This window comes from Hyposmocoma kahamanoa, unplaced genomic scaffold, assembly GCF_003589595.1.
Source record: "Hyposmocoma kahamanoa isolate Upper Pololo Valley unplaced genomic scaffold, ASM358959v1 175, whole genome shotgun sequence".
Lineage (NCBI taxonomy): Eukaryota > Metazoa > Arthropoda > Insecta > Lepidoptera > Cosmopterigidae > Hyposmocoma > Hyposmocoma kahamanoa.
In genome coordinates this window covers 766,271-781,726 of record NW_020653685.1, presented here as the reverse complement: position 1 = coordinate 781,726, position 15,456 = coordinate 766,271, and the positions used below count along the sequence as shown (strand labels likewise).

General features: G+C 37.0%; 2 protein-coding genes across 2 annotated transcripts in view; one reads left to right on the top strand and one right to left on the bottom strand.

Moving 5' to 3' along the window:
- Positions 1-7,330, bottom strand: part of LOC113225807 (ubiquitin-like modifier-activating enzyme 1) — a 20,842-nt gene extending 13,512 nt beyond the window's left edge. The window contains exon 1 of the mRNA XM_026458247.1: positions 6,492-7,330. Within this exon, the coding sequence (XP_026314032.1) occupies positions 6,492-7,226 (735 nt within the window). The 5' untranslated portion in view covers positions 7,227-7,330. The remainder of the gene's footprint in view (positions 1-6,491) is intronic.
- A 682-nt stretch (positions 7,331-8,012) lies between these two features.
- The window catches only part of LOC113225806 (protein real-time), a 91,334-nt gene continuing 83,890 nt past the window's right edge, over positions 8,013-15,456 (top strand). The window contains exon 1 of the mRNA XM_026458246.1: positions 8,013-8,152. Coding sequence (XP_026314031.1) covers positions 8,090-8,152 — 63 coding nt within the window. The 5' untranslated portion in view covers positions 8,013-8,089. The remainder of the gene's footprint in view (positions 8,153-15,456) is intronic.

The window sequence follows — 15,456 nt, the reverse complement described above, 5'->3', positions numbered from 1 at the left end:
GACAGTTTCATGAATCAGCTATTAAGTTCAGAAGAAAAATTATAATATATTCCAAATTATAATTACAAGAGTTGTTTTTCTGCAGAAACCTTTCTTTTTAACTTATTATGGAAAATTATTTACTTTGAAGTCTTTTTTCACGATAGTGACGCGACGAGTGTGTTGTGACTCTGGTGGTAAGCGACACGCCTATGCATAATAGTTGCAGTGTCACTTAAAGCTTTAAAACGCAAAGATCTGAGGGGCACTGCCACTGCGCCTGTCACCCTGAGACAAAGTTGAATAATTATGGTCTCTTTTAAATTCAATTGTTGACACATTTATCTTTATTTCTTTCAACAATTGCCAATAAGTAAAATGGTGGCAAAGGCTACTCTATTCTAACTTACACGTGAAACAATATACATAGCAATAGAATATATTATTTACTAAAGTCATTACTACGACAAGGCGTCGTGTTTACATCCCAATTTCAGGTAAATAATAACAGAAGTTTAACTAAGGGTTAGTGTTCCAACACGAATCAATAAAAGTGGCATGCTTTGTGAATGAAGCATGAAGACTTTATCGATTTTACTGGTATGCAATGAAAACTTGCTAATGTGCATTTAGAGGCGTGGTCTATACGTTAATGTCACTTAAAGGAATGTTATAATACAGTTGAGAAAAATGGACTTATTGTATACTGTATTGTATTGTATAGTACAAATTGAGGTTTTTCTCTAGACTTTTGACCGCCTAGCCGCCAAGTCTAGAGATGTGACATGTCGCACCCCTCATGGAAGAACGGTATAAGTGGAGTTACGTCAAATAAGTTTATTGCTACAATTAGATAGAGAAAAATATAACCTACGCCCTCTCCAATTCTTGTATAACTCTACTTACAATATTAGTCGATACATTTACAAGGATTGGAGAGAATGTGGGTTATATTTTTCTGTATGTCATGGAGCAATTATCTTATGCTATTATTCCATGGGGGTGCAATGTTATGAATTTTAACCTTATATTAATTTAATTCGCCTAATTTAAAGAAAAACATAACTGATCACAAAATCCAACTAGAACACGGAGATATAAATAACACATGGTTTCATTGACGCTTTTAAGCGTTTATGGCGGTTAAAAGGCTAGAAGATCAGTCTGGTCATATCATTCACAATGTACATTATCAGCTAAACAAAAGCACATACACAAGCAAGTAGGGGGTCTATTCCCGTTCTCTGTCCGAAACAATTACTGCCAGCTAAGTAATACTTGATTAAGTGAAAACACAATGTCAAGTATGAAGCTTCATTCTCATCATGCGTCTTATAACCACCATACCATAGTCGACTATACCATAGATGACTATAGCGGAATATTACTTACTTGACAGTAATTGTTTCAGGCGGATGTCTGATGAACGGGAGTAGCCCCCAGGTATTATAGTGGTTTAAAATATTTTTACAGACCAAAGTCAAGTACATACTGTATGGTGTGTATTTGTGTTGAGGGTGCGTTGTGAGGAGAGCCTATTCCGTCTTCTTGACACTAAGAACTCTATGAAAATTCGGCGTATATTCAAAATTAAAGCTTTTTTTTAAAGTGAGGAGGAGAGAGTGCATTTAAGATCTAATAACTTGAGGTTTTTTTTGTGTCATCTAGTGACGGGACGAACAAGTCGTGCTCCTGATGGTAAGCTACACGCCTGGTCATAACAGTTGCAGTGCCACTCAGAACTTTAAATCGTAAAGATCCGAGGTGCACTGCCACTGTGCCCGACACCCTGAGACATAAATTAACAAGTCCCATGTGCCTGTAATTTCACCAGCACTCTTCAAAACCGGAACACAGTAATGCTAACTTAATGCTTGGCGGCAGAAATAGATAAGGTGGCAGTACTTCCCTGGACGAACTCTTTCACAAGGAGCTCTACCGCTATGGAGACAGTGCCGAGTAGGGGCGCCAGAGGGCCGCTCGCGAAGACTCCAAAGATATTATAACTTTAAATATTTTATTTTGCCTACTAGTGCCTACTAGATGGCGCCAGGGTATTATTGTTGCACCCGGGCGATACATGGGTTAGCGCCGGCGCTGTGTGTAGAAGATGATTTTTGACAACGCATGCTGTGCAAGGCACTATGTTGACTCTTTTTCTACTAATACTTTTTCTTGTCAACAAATTCTAGCCACTCCATCTTGCGAGTATGTACTAATTTATTATTAATTAATATTATAGTGACTTAATTCAGGAAATTTGGGGTCCTTCATCACTACGACCAGTAGTTAAAATAAAAATCAAGGCCAAAAGTGTTAAAGAACTGAAGGATTCTCCTGGCTTCAACTATTTTGATATTCTCTGGCTGTGGCGTGTGCCTTCCCAGAGTGGGGTTTTGTGCGCCCATCAAACGGTAGCATGGAGTAAGGAGGTGCATAGGACATAACGACACATATAGTTCATAGTAACATAAATAACATACAAAAACTGGTTAAATTTGCTTTTTGACTTCATTACTATCATCATAACATTTCGCTTCTACAGAGAGAGTGAGGGATATTTATACTGGATAGGTCTGTCACTGGACACTCAGGATTGAACATCTCGCACCCTTCATGGAAGAATGGCATAAGTGCAGTTACGTCAAAAACATTTATTGCTCCATTAGATACAGAAAAACATAACCCACATCCTCCTCTCCAATTCTTGTAAGTCTATCGACTAATATTGAAGAAAGGTGCTACAATTCCATTCTTAAATGTGACATGTGTACTGTACCTGGTATAAATTTCAGCTCGATATCTCAATTATTCTGAGTTCTATTGAGATACGAAATTCTGACTTGATTATGTAAAAATCAGAACTATACAACTCTTCAAGGTTGTTGACCTTGACGCCAAAATGGTAAAAATGGGATGGTTGGCACAGACCCTAAGCAAACCACCTCAAAAGTATAAATAATAGTACCAAAAATAGGTGAATAACATATGTATCTCATTTTTCTTTAAATTAAAAAAACCTGAATTGATTAATACTATCAAAAAGTGGCTCTACTAGAATATAGATAATTATGATAATAACCTACAAGTACAGTAACACTGCAAACTCAATGTAAACGATACTATATCATTCTCAAACACATAAAGCATTGAGGCATTTACATATGAAGGTTAAATACAGGAAAAGTGTAAAGTAGTAGGTAATGGAATTAATAAGATTCTACTGTGTAGCTATAACAACCTCTTGACTACTTAACCCATATTTTTTAATTGTGAATATTTAATTAATATTCATTTCATTAATAAATAAATATTCACAATTAAAAATATATATACTTTAATATACAAATGTAAATATAAATAAACAGTTAAAAACTTCATTAATTATTACTTGGTTATTTAGAAGAAGTAAATAAAATAGGTAGTCATATTTTTAAGTAACAAAATTATACTTTACAAACATACATAATTATAAAGATAAATTAAACAAATATATATCACAAAAAATTGCAAGGCTCCAACAATGAAAAGCTTTTTCAAGCGATGGGACCTGTAAAGGGTACAAAACGTTGGTTTGTTTGAAAAAACATATACACGCGATTTTAATCTGGAAAAATAATTTCATTTCCTTTTTTAAGCAACTTTTGTAAATACTGTAGTCAGAATAAAACTAATTTGTCTTTAATCTACAACAAAACAAAGAATGTTATCTTTGTTGCTAACTGTACATTAATATAACTAACTATACTCATATTATTCAACTTCACATTATTCAAGTTCATCTCTTACTATAGTATTAAAGTTTACATGTGTGGGTTGTTAAAGTCATTAAACTTTTGAATCTAAATGCATAACCATAAAGAGATTAATGTGAGTATAAGACGCACATGAGGTATGTCAGGAGAGTGATGGGCAGATGTCCGTACCCCAGTGGGGACAGATATGACGTACAAATTCAATATCTATTTCCAATTAATATCTTTAATTTTTTTTTATTAAAAATTAAGTGCATATTTGACTGCTACCTCAACTGATGGAAAGTGACGATAAAGTCGACGATGGACCATGCACACCTAAATAATGCCTATTCACTCTCGCCTTGAAAAGGTCCAAGTTGTAACGTTCAGGGAAAAAGTCTGCAGGCAGGGAATTCCACTCCATAGCCGTTCGCCATATAAATGTGGAAGCTAAAGTGCCTCATTCGATTTCTTGGAACATCCACAACATACAGCCATGGGCAAAAGTATTGAGTACCCTAAAAATCCCGAATGTGCACAATAAGTATTGCAGAAAACAGGTCCTATTGTTAAGGATTATTTTTTCGGCAACTATAAAGGTTTAAGAACAATGCCCACCACATCGCAACTAGCAATAAAACACCTGGTGCCATAAAATTTGTCATTTTACCATTTTTGTATTTATTTCTCAGTTCACTACTATCGCTCGTTACGTGCACATCCAGTGATCTAGTACACTTTTGGTGTTTTGTTTAGTTACATTTAGTGATATTGTTGCAATATGCCTAAAAGAAACAAACTTAGTTTGGAACAACGTGTGCAAATACAGTTTCTTCATGAACAAGGGAAATCACAGGTAGAGATTTCTAAAACTGAAATGTTCGCGCCGATCTGTGCAATATGCTATTGAGCGATTCGCCTCTACTGGATGTCATAGGAACAGACACAGAACAAGGCGCAATCGCATCACCACGGATCGTGAGGACCAAAAGTTAATGAGAGAGTCGCTAAAAAATCGAAAAAAATCTTCTTCAGACCTCGCTCCTGATCTCTCAGTTGAAATTAAGTGATCAAATTCTGCTTGCACTACTCGAAGAAGGCTTCAAGCAAGTTGGCCTGAAACGCTGTAAAGCCAGGAAGAAACCATGACTCTCACAAAACATCAAGAAGGCTCGGTATGAATAGGCCTTAAAATATCAAAGTGTCACTGAAGAAGATTGGTCAAATATTGTGTGGTCAGACGAGTCAAACTTTGAAGTGAGTTAGGTAATTTCACGTTCTAAAGATATTAAACAATATGATTTGAAAATAAAATTCAATGACAAAAATGTTTTACATTAATTCCGAGGTCTCTATGTTTTTTTAAATTTCATATTTTTGGTACACCTGGTGTGACTTTTGTGCGCCGCCGGGTAGGTGAAGAATTTAGTCTAGCCTGTGTAGTACCAACCGTAAAACACGGCGGAGGTAGCATAATGGTCTGGGGCTGCATAGCTGATTCAAGAGTTGGCGAAATGTTCGTGTGTGAGGGCCGCACGAACTCTTCAAAATACGTTAACGTCCTGGAATCTGAGTTGCCGCCCTTATTTTCAACCCTTTTTGGCGATACAAATATGGATGGCGTTAAATTCCAGCAGGATAACGCGCCGTGTCATAAATCTGCCTACACTATGACATGGTTTCGAGAAAAGAACATTGAGCTTCTAGAGTGGCCTGTCCAGTCTCCGGACCTAAACCCCACAGAACATTTATGAGGTTTATTAAAGCGCACCGTCAGGCGCCACTCAATAAACACGATGGAAGAAATAAAACGCCGTCTGCGCCAAGAATGGAACGCTATACTTCCTGAAGACTGTAAAAATCTTGTTCGCTCTCTACCAAAAATAAATTCTGCCGTAATTAAGGCAAAGGGTGGACCTACAAAATATTGATTTTTATTGATTAAATAGTAATATTAACATGTATAAATTGTTTCAAATTATTCCATTTTCATATTCCCCAAAAAATAGTAAGTTATCATGGGTGCTCAATACTTTTGGCCAAGGCTGTAGCTTTCTTGCCACACTTGTCAATTGAATCCAAGGTGGCCTTCATCTTTTTAATGAGAGAGAAATTGCACCATAATTAGAAATCATGTTTTAGTTATGAAAAACATGAGTAAGAGATAAAATCATCATGTAAAAATAGAAATGCCATAACATCATAATGACTTGCAAAATCTTAAATGCAGAAAGCTCTAATAATGCCTAGTCATAACATTATCTTTGGTACATGGAGTTGATTATAATTATACCTTGCTCAGCTCAATCCGTAGCATTATACCATAAACTAAAGATACTTGAAATTGCCTTCGTCAAGGATCCAGAACCAAAAAAAAGGCAAGACACCTTATACTACATCAATATTCTAAGTGAACAGCTGTTAAATAAGATGGCATTTGAAAGCTGCAGCCGGCAGGCACATGAGACGTGACAATTTATGTCTCAGGGTCACGGGCGAAGTGACAGCATCCTTACAATATTTACGATTTAAAACTCTGAGTGGCACTGCAACTGTTATGGATAGGCACGTCGCTTATGGACCAGGTGCATGACTTGTTCACCCCGATACTTAGTATTAAAAAAGTACCTTTTAATGAAACCGGCATGTCAAACACTTTTAACAATCCGAAGTATGAAGAAAAGTCCACTCTAGAGGAGACTTGTGCGCAGCAGTCGGACATATAATGGGTTGGTAATAATTAATAAAAGTAGTTGCCAAATGAAAACCACTTACTTCACTAAATGTGACATAGTCTCCGTCCTCCAGTCCATGACGTGTATCATCTAAGCAAGTTACAACAGCCTCATACTCGTGTGTAATATCTGCAATCATTGCTGACACAGGATTCTCTCCAGTCACATCCACCACAGTGAACTCTGGCCCAAAGTCACAGAACACTTGTGAGAACAACCCACGAGTATCAGCTATGACCAAAGCTATGTTATTTGCATGTGTTATAGACGCGATCCTCTCCTGCTCCGACCACGAGGCCCCCGTCAGCACCACCACACGGAACTTCTTCAAAAAGTCCTCAGTCAGAGGTCCAGTATATGCAGTAGTAGGCACGTAGTGGTTCAACTCTGACAACTGCTCGCACGATGCCAGTGCCCTGTTTTGACCGATCGAATCTTCTGACAGGTAAAACTGAGATGACAGATCGGCCACGGTACATGTTCTCTCATCGTGCAGGGTCACCGACTTGACACCACCGAGGATCACATTCTTGGCAACCTCCACGCCGAGGCCCCCAAGCCCTGAGATGAGCACGTCCGAGGTGGCCATGCGCCGCATCGCATCGTGCCCCAGCACGTACAGCTGCCGCGAGTACAGGCTCTCGTCGATTTCATCTTCTACACGCGTCCCATTGTTCGCCATTGCTGAGGAATTGGAATGGGCTGCTCCTGTATTTAGCTTCCGCTTTTTCGCCGGGGGGTCAACGGAATTATCGGCGACTTCAGCACTAGACATCGGGCACGAACGCGCACAATTTTGCCAGAATTTTGCTTCGTTTTGTATGTCGACAAGCAAGAAATTAGTCTTCAAATGATGTAAAGCGACATTCGCGCTTCGTGCTTCGTCAATGCTCGCTTACTCACTGTCTTGAAGTTAGCTACAAGCGACGTGGAATCTGCGGAAGTGATTTTTTTAGGTTATTTTTTTTCAAAATTTTACTATTACGGTTGTTTATCGCAAGTGAATTGCAAATTATATAATTCTACACTTTTGCTTATACAATTTTACGATCCAAAGCACTATTTTCTTGTTAGTTTTGCAGTTTGTGGCACTTTCCGGGATTTTCGGTCTCAAGCGATTTTTTTTATTTGGTAACACTGTCTGTCGTTTTAAAAATACGATTATATTTGCCAACTTAAAAAAATAGAATTGATTTGAAAAATATTTTTATTGATACAAAAAACAATTGATTTTATTTGAAATTATTCTTATTATTATTTTTCGATTAATTTACAAAAATTGTGTAATTTTTGTAAATTTAGAGTAAAATAAGACAATCTACTTTATCTAATAGAAAAAGGATGTCATAAAATAGTAACACAATCAGCTGTCAATCAATTTCGTTTTGCTACTGACTTCAGTTAAAACAATCCAGTCAGTTTGCGAGTTTGTCCATTTTGTTTGATGGGTGAATTTCAAGTTCACGACAGACATTCGTTTATTTTGCAGTGCGCGAATTTGTTTAGTGAAAGGCGCTCAATAAGGGATACGTACTAGTGTTTTGTGAGCAATAGTATGCCCGTCGTGTGAGATTGACAAACCTAGGGGATTGTCGAATCCTTTTTATTTTGTAAATCGTTTTTTGTGATTTCGTAAACATGGTGCAGGAATTCAAGTCTCCCGTAAGGGTCCACAAGTTCCCCTTCGAGATGGTGATGGCTGTGAGTATTCTGGAATATTTTTTAGTTATAAAATTATGTACTTCAGAGACTTCTAGCACAATATGGCAATTGATTTGGACAGTAAAGTTGACTTGTGTCACATCGACTCACAGGTGTTTGGCGATTTGTTTGGAGTAGCTTACCATATAGTCAATAACAATAAATGCTAATACATAGTAGATATATGTTGATTAGCAATTTTTTCTCCATGTTTCGAAGCCTGTATTCTTGCTGTTTTTTGCATTTTTTGTTAAAAGGAAAACTAATAAAAAATTTCAAAATCTTTTATGTTCTGAGTTAGATACCTCAATACGTATAACATTAAATCATTATGTATGTCTTTCGAGTTGTTTGTAGTAAGAAGAAACACAAATAATAAAATATGTACAAACTTGTCTGAGAAAAACTTTACTCTGCATGTCTCTGTTACTTTGAATTGTTTTTGTATGTTTTGATGATAAAATGGGGGCAATTTTATGAATCATTTCCTCTGAGTTTGAATTCCTATTCCTTTTCTGAGGATGTTGTTAAGGTCACACAGTTGACATATTGAACCATGTTTTGTTTATTCCATTGCTATTTATCTTAACATTTTCAACTTTGCAGGTATCTATTTTTTTTTATGTTGGTATTTAACATCACTGTGAAAGAAGTTTGTAGAAAGTAAAAATGCATGAGATTCCTGAATTGACCTAACAATTATGTCTTGAAATAAATTTTTTATATTTTTTTTTACGTTAAGAAAATGTTCATTTTTTTCATTGACATTGAGTGCTAACATTTTTTTAAAACAATTTTTGACTTTGTATGTCATTATTATATTTTGTAAAGGTCATATACCCTTGAGTTAAGTACAACTCTCTAAATTTCCTTAATCAGCACTTGAGCAATGAGCATTAGTGCAATCATAGCCAAGGCCAGGGAAGTTGCCAATGCATACACTATTATACAGCAGATTGCCAGATTTTTGTATCCCTTTAAAAATAAACTATTTTTGTGCTGATTTTATTGACTTTCAAGTGCTTTGCCATATAAAAAACAAATTTTGATTATTAATCTTTTAGATCTAACGCGGAATTAGGGACTTGACATATTTTCAAAAAGTTTTGAACCTTTTGATGCATGTGTAGGAAGCTGGAGCTTGACTTCACTATATTTATATATTGGATCAAAATTTTTATACTGGTTTTAATATTTTGTAATTGTAATTATTATTGACATAGCTTGTGTACAAGATTAATAATTAATTAACTTATTATCATTGTAGTGCCCTTGCAGGGCTTGTGTGCTGGAATACTATAACATGAGCATTAATGCGCTTTGGTTTTGAAGGATACTGGTGAAATTACAGTCACATGGGACTTGTCTACATTATGTCTTAGGGTGGTGGGTAACAATGACAACAATCCTCAGGTCTTTGCAATTTACAACTCTGAGTCAATGGCACCAGGCACATTGCTCGTTCATCCCATCACTCGTTATTTAAAAAAAAAGATAGGTTTATTGTAAAACACTAACAGGTACAAAGTTGTGCCTATCTCCCATACTAGAATCCCCAGTACTTTGGGGAGCTAGGTCTTGCGCCCGTCACAGTTTTTGTCATAAAACAACAATAACATGTGTATAAACTGTGGTAGGTAGAACACAAAAATTATGTGGTTTAAATTTTAACTTTGTAGTTACATCAAGTCACACAGTTATACTGAAATACACATAATGAAATAACGTGATTTGAAAAGTAATTATTTAGAAACTGATAAAATAAATTAAAAATCTGGGCCTTACATGCCGTTCCGTTATTCAAATGTGGAAAATTCTATTTCAAGTGAAAAACGATACAGCTTTTTCGTAAACTTTAAAAAAATATAATAAATAATAAATAAATAAATAAATGAATAACGCACACACTCAACATAGCCCCGCACTAGGGAAACCCTGTGTCGCGGGTGCCATGGACACACATATAGACAGCCACAAATTACACCCAAACTCACGAGAGAAATAAATGTAGGCCATACAAACATTTCTCCCGGCCCGGGAATCGAACCTGGGACCTCTGCGTGGCAGTCCGGCATGGTAACCGTTCGGCTACGGAGGCAGTTAAGTTAATATTTTGTCAGTTCCCAAAAACGTTAGTTTTCGTCACTTTGAGGGTGTGAAATGTAGTTGTAAATGGCTTGTGTTTGTGGAAATCAGCAATAGTATTATAATGTTCCTGGAGTTTTTTTTAGCATACTCCAAAGTCTATAATAACAGCAGCAGTAGAGCTCCTTATAAAAGAGTTCATCCAGGGAAGTACTGCCACCTTATGTATTTCCGCCGCCAAGCAGTACTGTGAGCATTACTATGTTCCGGTTTAGAAGGGTAAGGGTGCTGGTGAGATTACAGGCACATGGGACTTGTCAACTTATGTCTCAAGGTGACGGGCGCAGTGGTACTGTTCCTCAGGACTTTGCAATTTAAAGCTCTGAGTGGACCTGTAACCGTTATGGACAGGCGTGTAGCTTAACGTCAGGCGTACGACTTGTTCGTCCCGTCACTTGATGTTATAAAAAAAACATAATCATTATGATTGTTGATTACCATCATCCAAAGAATCTCGTATTAGCATAACACCATTAACACCTGTTTGACTTACATATAAAATGTTTTTATACACATAGTTATTGAAATCATTCTATCGCATAAAGCTATCTGATCTTAAAGTGCTTTTCCACCAGTGAGGCGAGACGAGACGAGGCGAGGCGGGAATTGAAATCTCGCCGACCTATTTCCACCAAAAATTGCCATCGCGAGCGCGCGCGGTCTCGCGCTAGGGTTATGGATAGTGAAGACACAGTGCTGTTCCATAAAGTACCATGGCCCGCAAATTCTTATTATTAAATATGTTAACGGAAGAAGAATCAGATGAAGATAGTGTAAGAAGAAATAATCATGTTGTATAATAATAATAACGCACACACTCAACATAGCCCCGCACTAGGGAAACCCTGTGTCGCGGGTACCATGGACACACACGTAGACAACCACAAATTACACCAAAACTCACGAGAGAAATAAATGTAGGCCATACAAATATTTCTCCCGGCCCGGGAATCGAACCTGGGACCTCTGCGTGGCAGTCCGGCATGGTAACCGTTCGGCTACTGAGGCAGTGTAATATAAGCTGTTTGTACCTTCTAAGATAAAATAAATAAATATAAAAAGAACTTTTTCGAAAATAACTTTTTTTTATATAATCTTTTATCCCAGGGCAATTATTACGAACTAACAAAATACACATAAAAATTTACAACTGGCGCTGGTATGTTTACATTATATTGCTACTATATTGTGTATATGTATATATTTTTGAAAACGATGCAATGTTTTAAAAGTGGTTACATAATTATGATAAAATCACAGTCCTAATCGTGTACATTTTAATGCAATTTTAAATATATAACATGCATTGTATAAATATTTTCGAAAATGATTTGGATACATGTATGACACTAGGACTATATATTTTTCATTGACTGTAGTTTGTTTATTTTTCTCTGAAATAAAAGTATATCTTTTTTAAAATGGAGTCGTCATTACATATTTTTGAAAACAGCACAAGGTACATTTTTTGAAATATGTAATATTTACATAATTTCGAAAATGTGGAACGTTCACATTTCAATGCACGCGACTGTATCCTACAATCTCACGCGAGCGCGATATCGTACGAGACATCTTAAATCGTGTTTCCGTTGCAGAGTTAATAAAGAGTCTATGTAGGCAGCAATACGGTTCACTGTTACATCAACAAATATTTCAAATCCCGTCTCGCCCATTCTCGTCAATCCCGACCATTTCGAAGATGCGCGAGGAGAGAATTGATATTTTGCCATACAAGTTTTAAAAATCGTCTCGCCTCGCCGGTGGAAATACACCGTTAGACTTGCGTGATTTATCTGTCACGTGACGACGCGTGTGTTCATGCGCTTGCGCACTGCTGTCACGGCATGGAGGCGAGAATGCACCCGTGTTTAAGCGGCATACAAAATTGAATATTACCATGAGGTATTTCATGAAATTTATCGATATCTTTAGTTATAAGTCCAAGGAAGTACTGCCACCTTACTTATTTCTGCCGCCAAGCAGTAATGGAGTTCCAGGTTTGAAGAGTTAGGGTACTGGTCAAATTACAGGCAAATGGGACTAATCAACAACGCAGTGGCAGAAAGCATTATTGTCTTCCTTTATACATTTTGACATTGGTACGTGTATGAATTTAAGTTCTTTATTACAGTAATCTGGCTCTATACACTCGTTCTCCGGCTGACATTATGTCCGAAACAATTACTTTGAAATGAGTAATATTCGACCAAATTACAAGACGTATGATGCGAATTAAGCTTCATACTTGACATTGTTTATTGATTTGGTCGACTAATATTTATTCGATAGTAACGTCGAAGAATTGTCCAGTAATTGTATCGGACGGAGAACGGAGTAGTTCCCCCCCTGATTCGACAGGTCGCAAATTAACTTAAAACAGCTGTTTCCGAGTCGGTTTACATGACCTGAAAGGAATCTCATCTACTCATTCTCAGCGACTCACGAGGCTATTTATACAGATTGAGTCATAAAAAACATAAAAGAAATGGACCGTGATTATTTACGACTCGGGGGTTGTTTTTATACTGTGGGTAATTTTGAGGAATAACGATTATTATCTGGTATCATTTTCATCGGCATCACTCTCGCTGTGTTAGTAAAGCCACTGAAATAAAAGCGCCTTGCTAATACGGTTGCTAATGGAATAAAACTAGGAGTGAACATTAGATACACCTAATATGGTTCGAGTTAATGTTATCTGGCCACAGTTATGATATTCATTGGGGAAAAAAGTCTCAAAAGTTAACAAATTTTTACTTCTGGCGCAATTTTTCATAACTTTCAAGGTTCTATTATAATTCATTTGACTTCATCGTCGGTGTGATTACTACAACAATTTACGAAACAAAATATTTCTGGTTCAATCCAGATTTCACCAACTGCCAGAACACAGTCCCCAATTATTCTCCAGGATGTTGCGCTACCCCACATCCTGCCAATTTTCTGGGTACCGTTGGTTATTTTCCACACCAGCGTAGGTTACTAGGGGTCTAGTAATGCGTATACTTGCCTGCTTTTTCTATCTAGTCTTAGGATATGGTTATAAATTCATACAGGCCTACGAGATGTTACGACAAATTGGGCACTGTATTTTACGCTTAATATGCAAAATACAATGCATGTTTTTTTTATATATGTATATATATCAAATGACGGCACGAACAAGTCGTGCGCCTGATGGTTACACGTCTTTCCATAACAGTCGTGTTGCCACTCAGAACTTTTAATCACAAAGATCTGAGAAGAATTTCACCAGTACCCTTCTAAACCGTAATACAGTAATGCTACCATTACTGCTTGGCGGCAGAAATTGGTAAAGTAAGCATGTATCGATAGCAAGATTCTAATGAAAAACTGATGCAAATTTTCCGGATATATCCGGAAACATGTAATGTAGGTGCCTCACTATTTCCTGATTCCTTTATGGTAACGCAACACTATCTTCAAAATTGTCGTTCCGTGTGACGTTTGTTCCGTTCATTAATTGTTATTTTATGCAGATTTTAACATTTTTATATTAACATAATAATCGATTCTACTAGAGCCAATTTCAGAACAGTATGTTATAAAATAATTATAACTTTATGAAAAAAACACTGACCTCAAATGTTTGTGGATTCCATCCATTTGCCACGTTTTATTGAAATCTGTTAACGGAAAGTGAGTGAAATTCTATAAACTGAATTGAAATTCATACCTTCATTTGCCACCCTAAGCGCACAGTTACACGACTCGAAAGATTTCGCGCGGCCGCCGAGCGGCGGCCGCCTAGTTACCACGCTTTCACGTATATTAATAGCGAATCTGAATTCTATTTACTAGGCAACAACATTTAAATTCCTCTGAGTAATACATGCGCCCGTGATGCTCATTTAAGTTAAAACGTAAAACCTAAATGATTAGATCGTATTTTGCCATGACAGTTAGATGCATGCGGTCGCTGCGCGGCGCACTTAGAGGAGGAATATTTTCTTCAAAAAACAAAGAAAGAATCATCGATATCGGTTCACAAATAGTCGCCTTACTTTCTCAAACTCGTATCTAAAAGCACAAAGTAACTGAAATGCGAAAAATGCATTGTGTATACTTAGAATAATAACGTATAGAAACCTAGTCCGCACACGCTAAGTGAGGCAAATTGAAGCGCTCCCAATGGGCCTACACGAGCGGGCGGACCTTCAGTGCTCAAGGTCAACTTGCACCGCGAACAGTTCAAAAATTTTAGCTAAAAATTACGAAATGTGCTATAAATGAGTGTAAAAATACGTCAGACAAACATAAAATAGATATTAACATTACATTCCACAAGGAAGTAACGCGTTTCAACTTGTATTTTTATATAAATATTCACTAAAACCGAAAGTTAATTTCGTTGCAACAAGACACGAAAATGTTGCAAAGTAACGGATTTCTTTCTCCCAATTTCGCTATTCTGTTTCAATTTCGATTTAGAAATGAGTGCCGTATTTGTAATGAGCACCCCCAAATACTTCGAAAATGATACCCAACTTGCCATTATTCGAAAAATCGTGCCCGCCATCTTGGATTTAGAAATGAGTGCCATATTCGTAATGAGCACCACGAATACCTAGAAAATGATTCCCATATTGCATTTATTGCCATATGGGAATCATTATCATATCAACTGCCTCCGTGGCCCAACGGTTACCATACCGGACTGCCACGCAGAGGTCCCCGGGTTCGATTCCCGGGCCGGGAGAAATATTTGTATGGCCTACATTTATTTCTCTCGTGAGTTTGGATGTAATTTGTGGTTGTCTATGTGTGTGTCCATGGCACCCGCGACACAGGGTTTCCCTAGTGCGGGGCTATGTTGAGTGTGTGCGTTATTATTATTATTATTATTATTATTTGAAAAGTCATGTCCGTCATCGTGTATTCAGATGTAAATGCCATTTCCACAAGGATTATCAAAATTAAATTTTTGAAAATTCTTGTCACTTGACATTGTCGATTGACAGTAACGATCGACAAAACCAAGCAAATCTGTAGGCACCTTTAACTTAATGATGAGTTAAGCAAGATACAATTTCCCCACTTTTCAGGGAAATGTTATTCCATGGCATCATTATTTGTATATTTGTGTGCGTGCCGATGAGCGTAGATCCAAGTTGCTTACGCCTACATGAATTTGA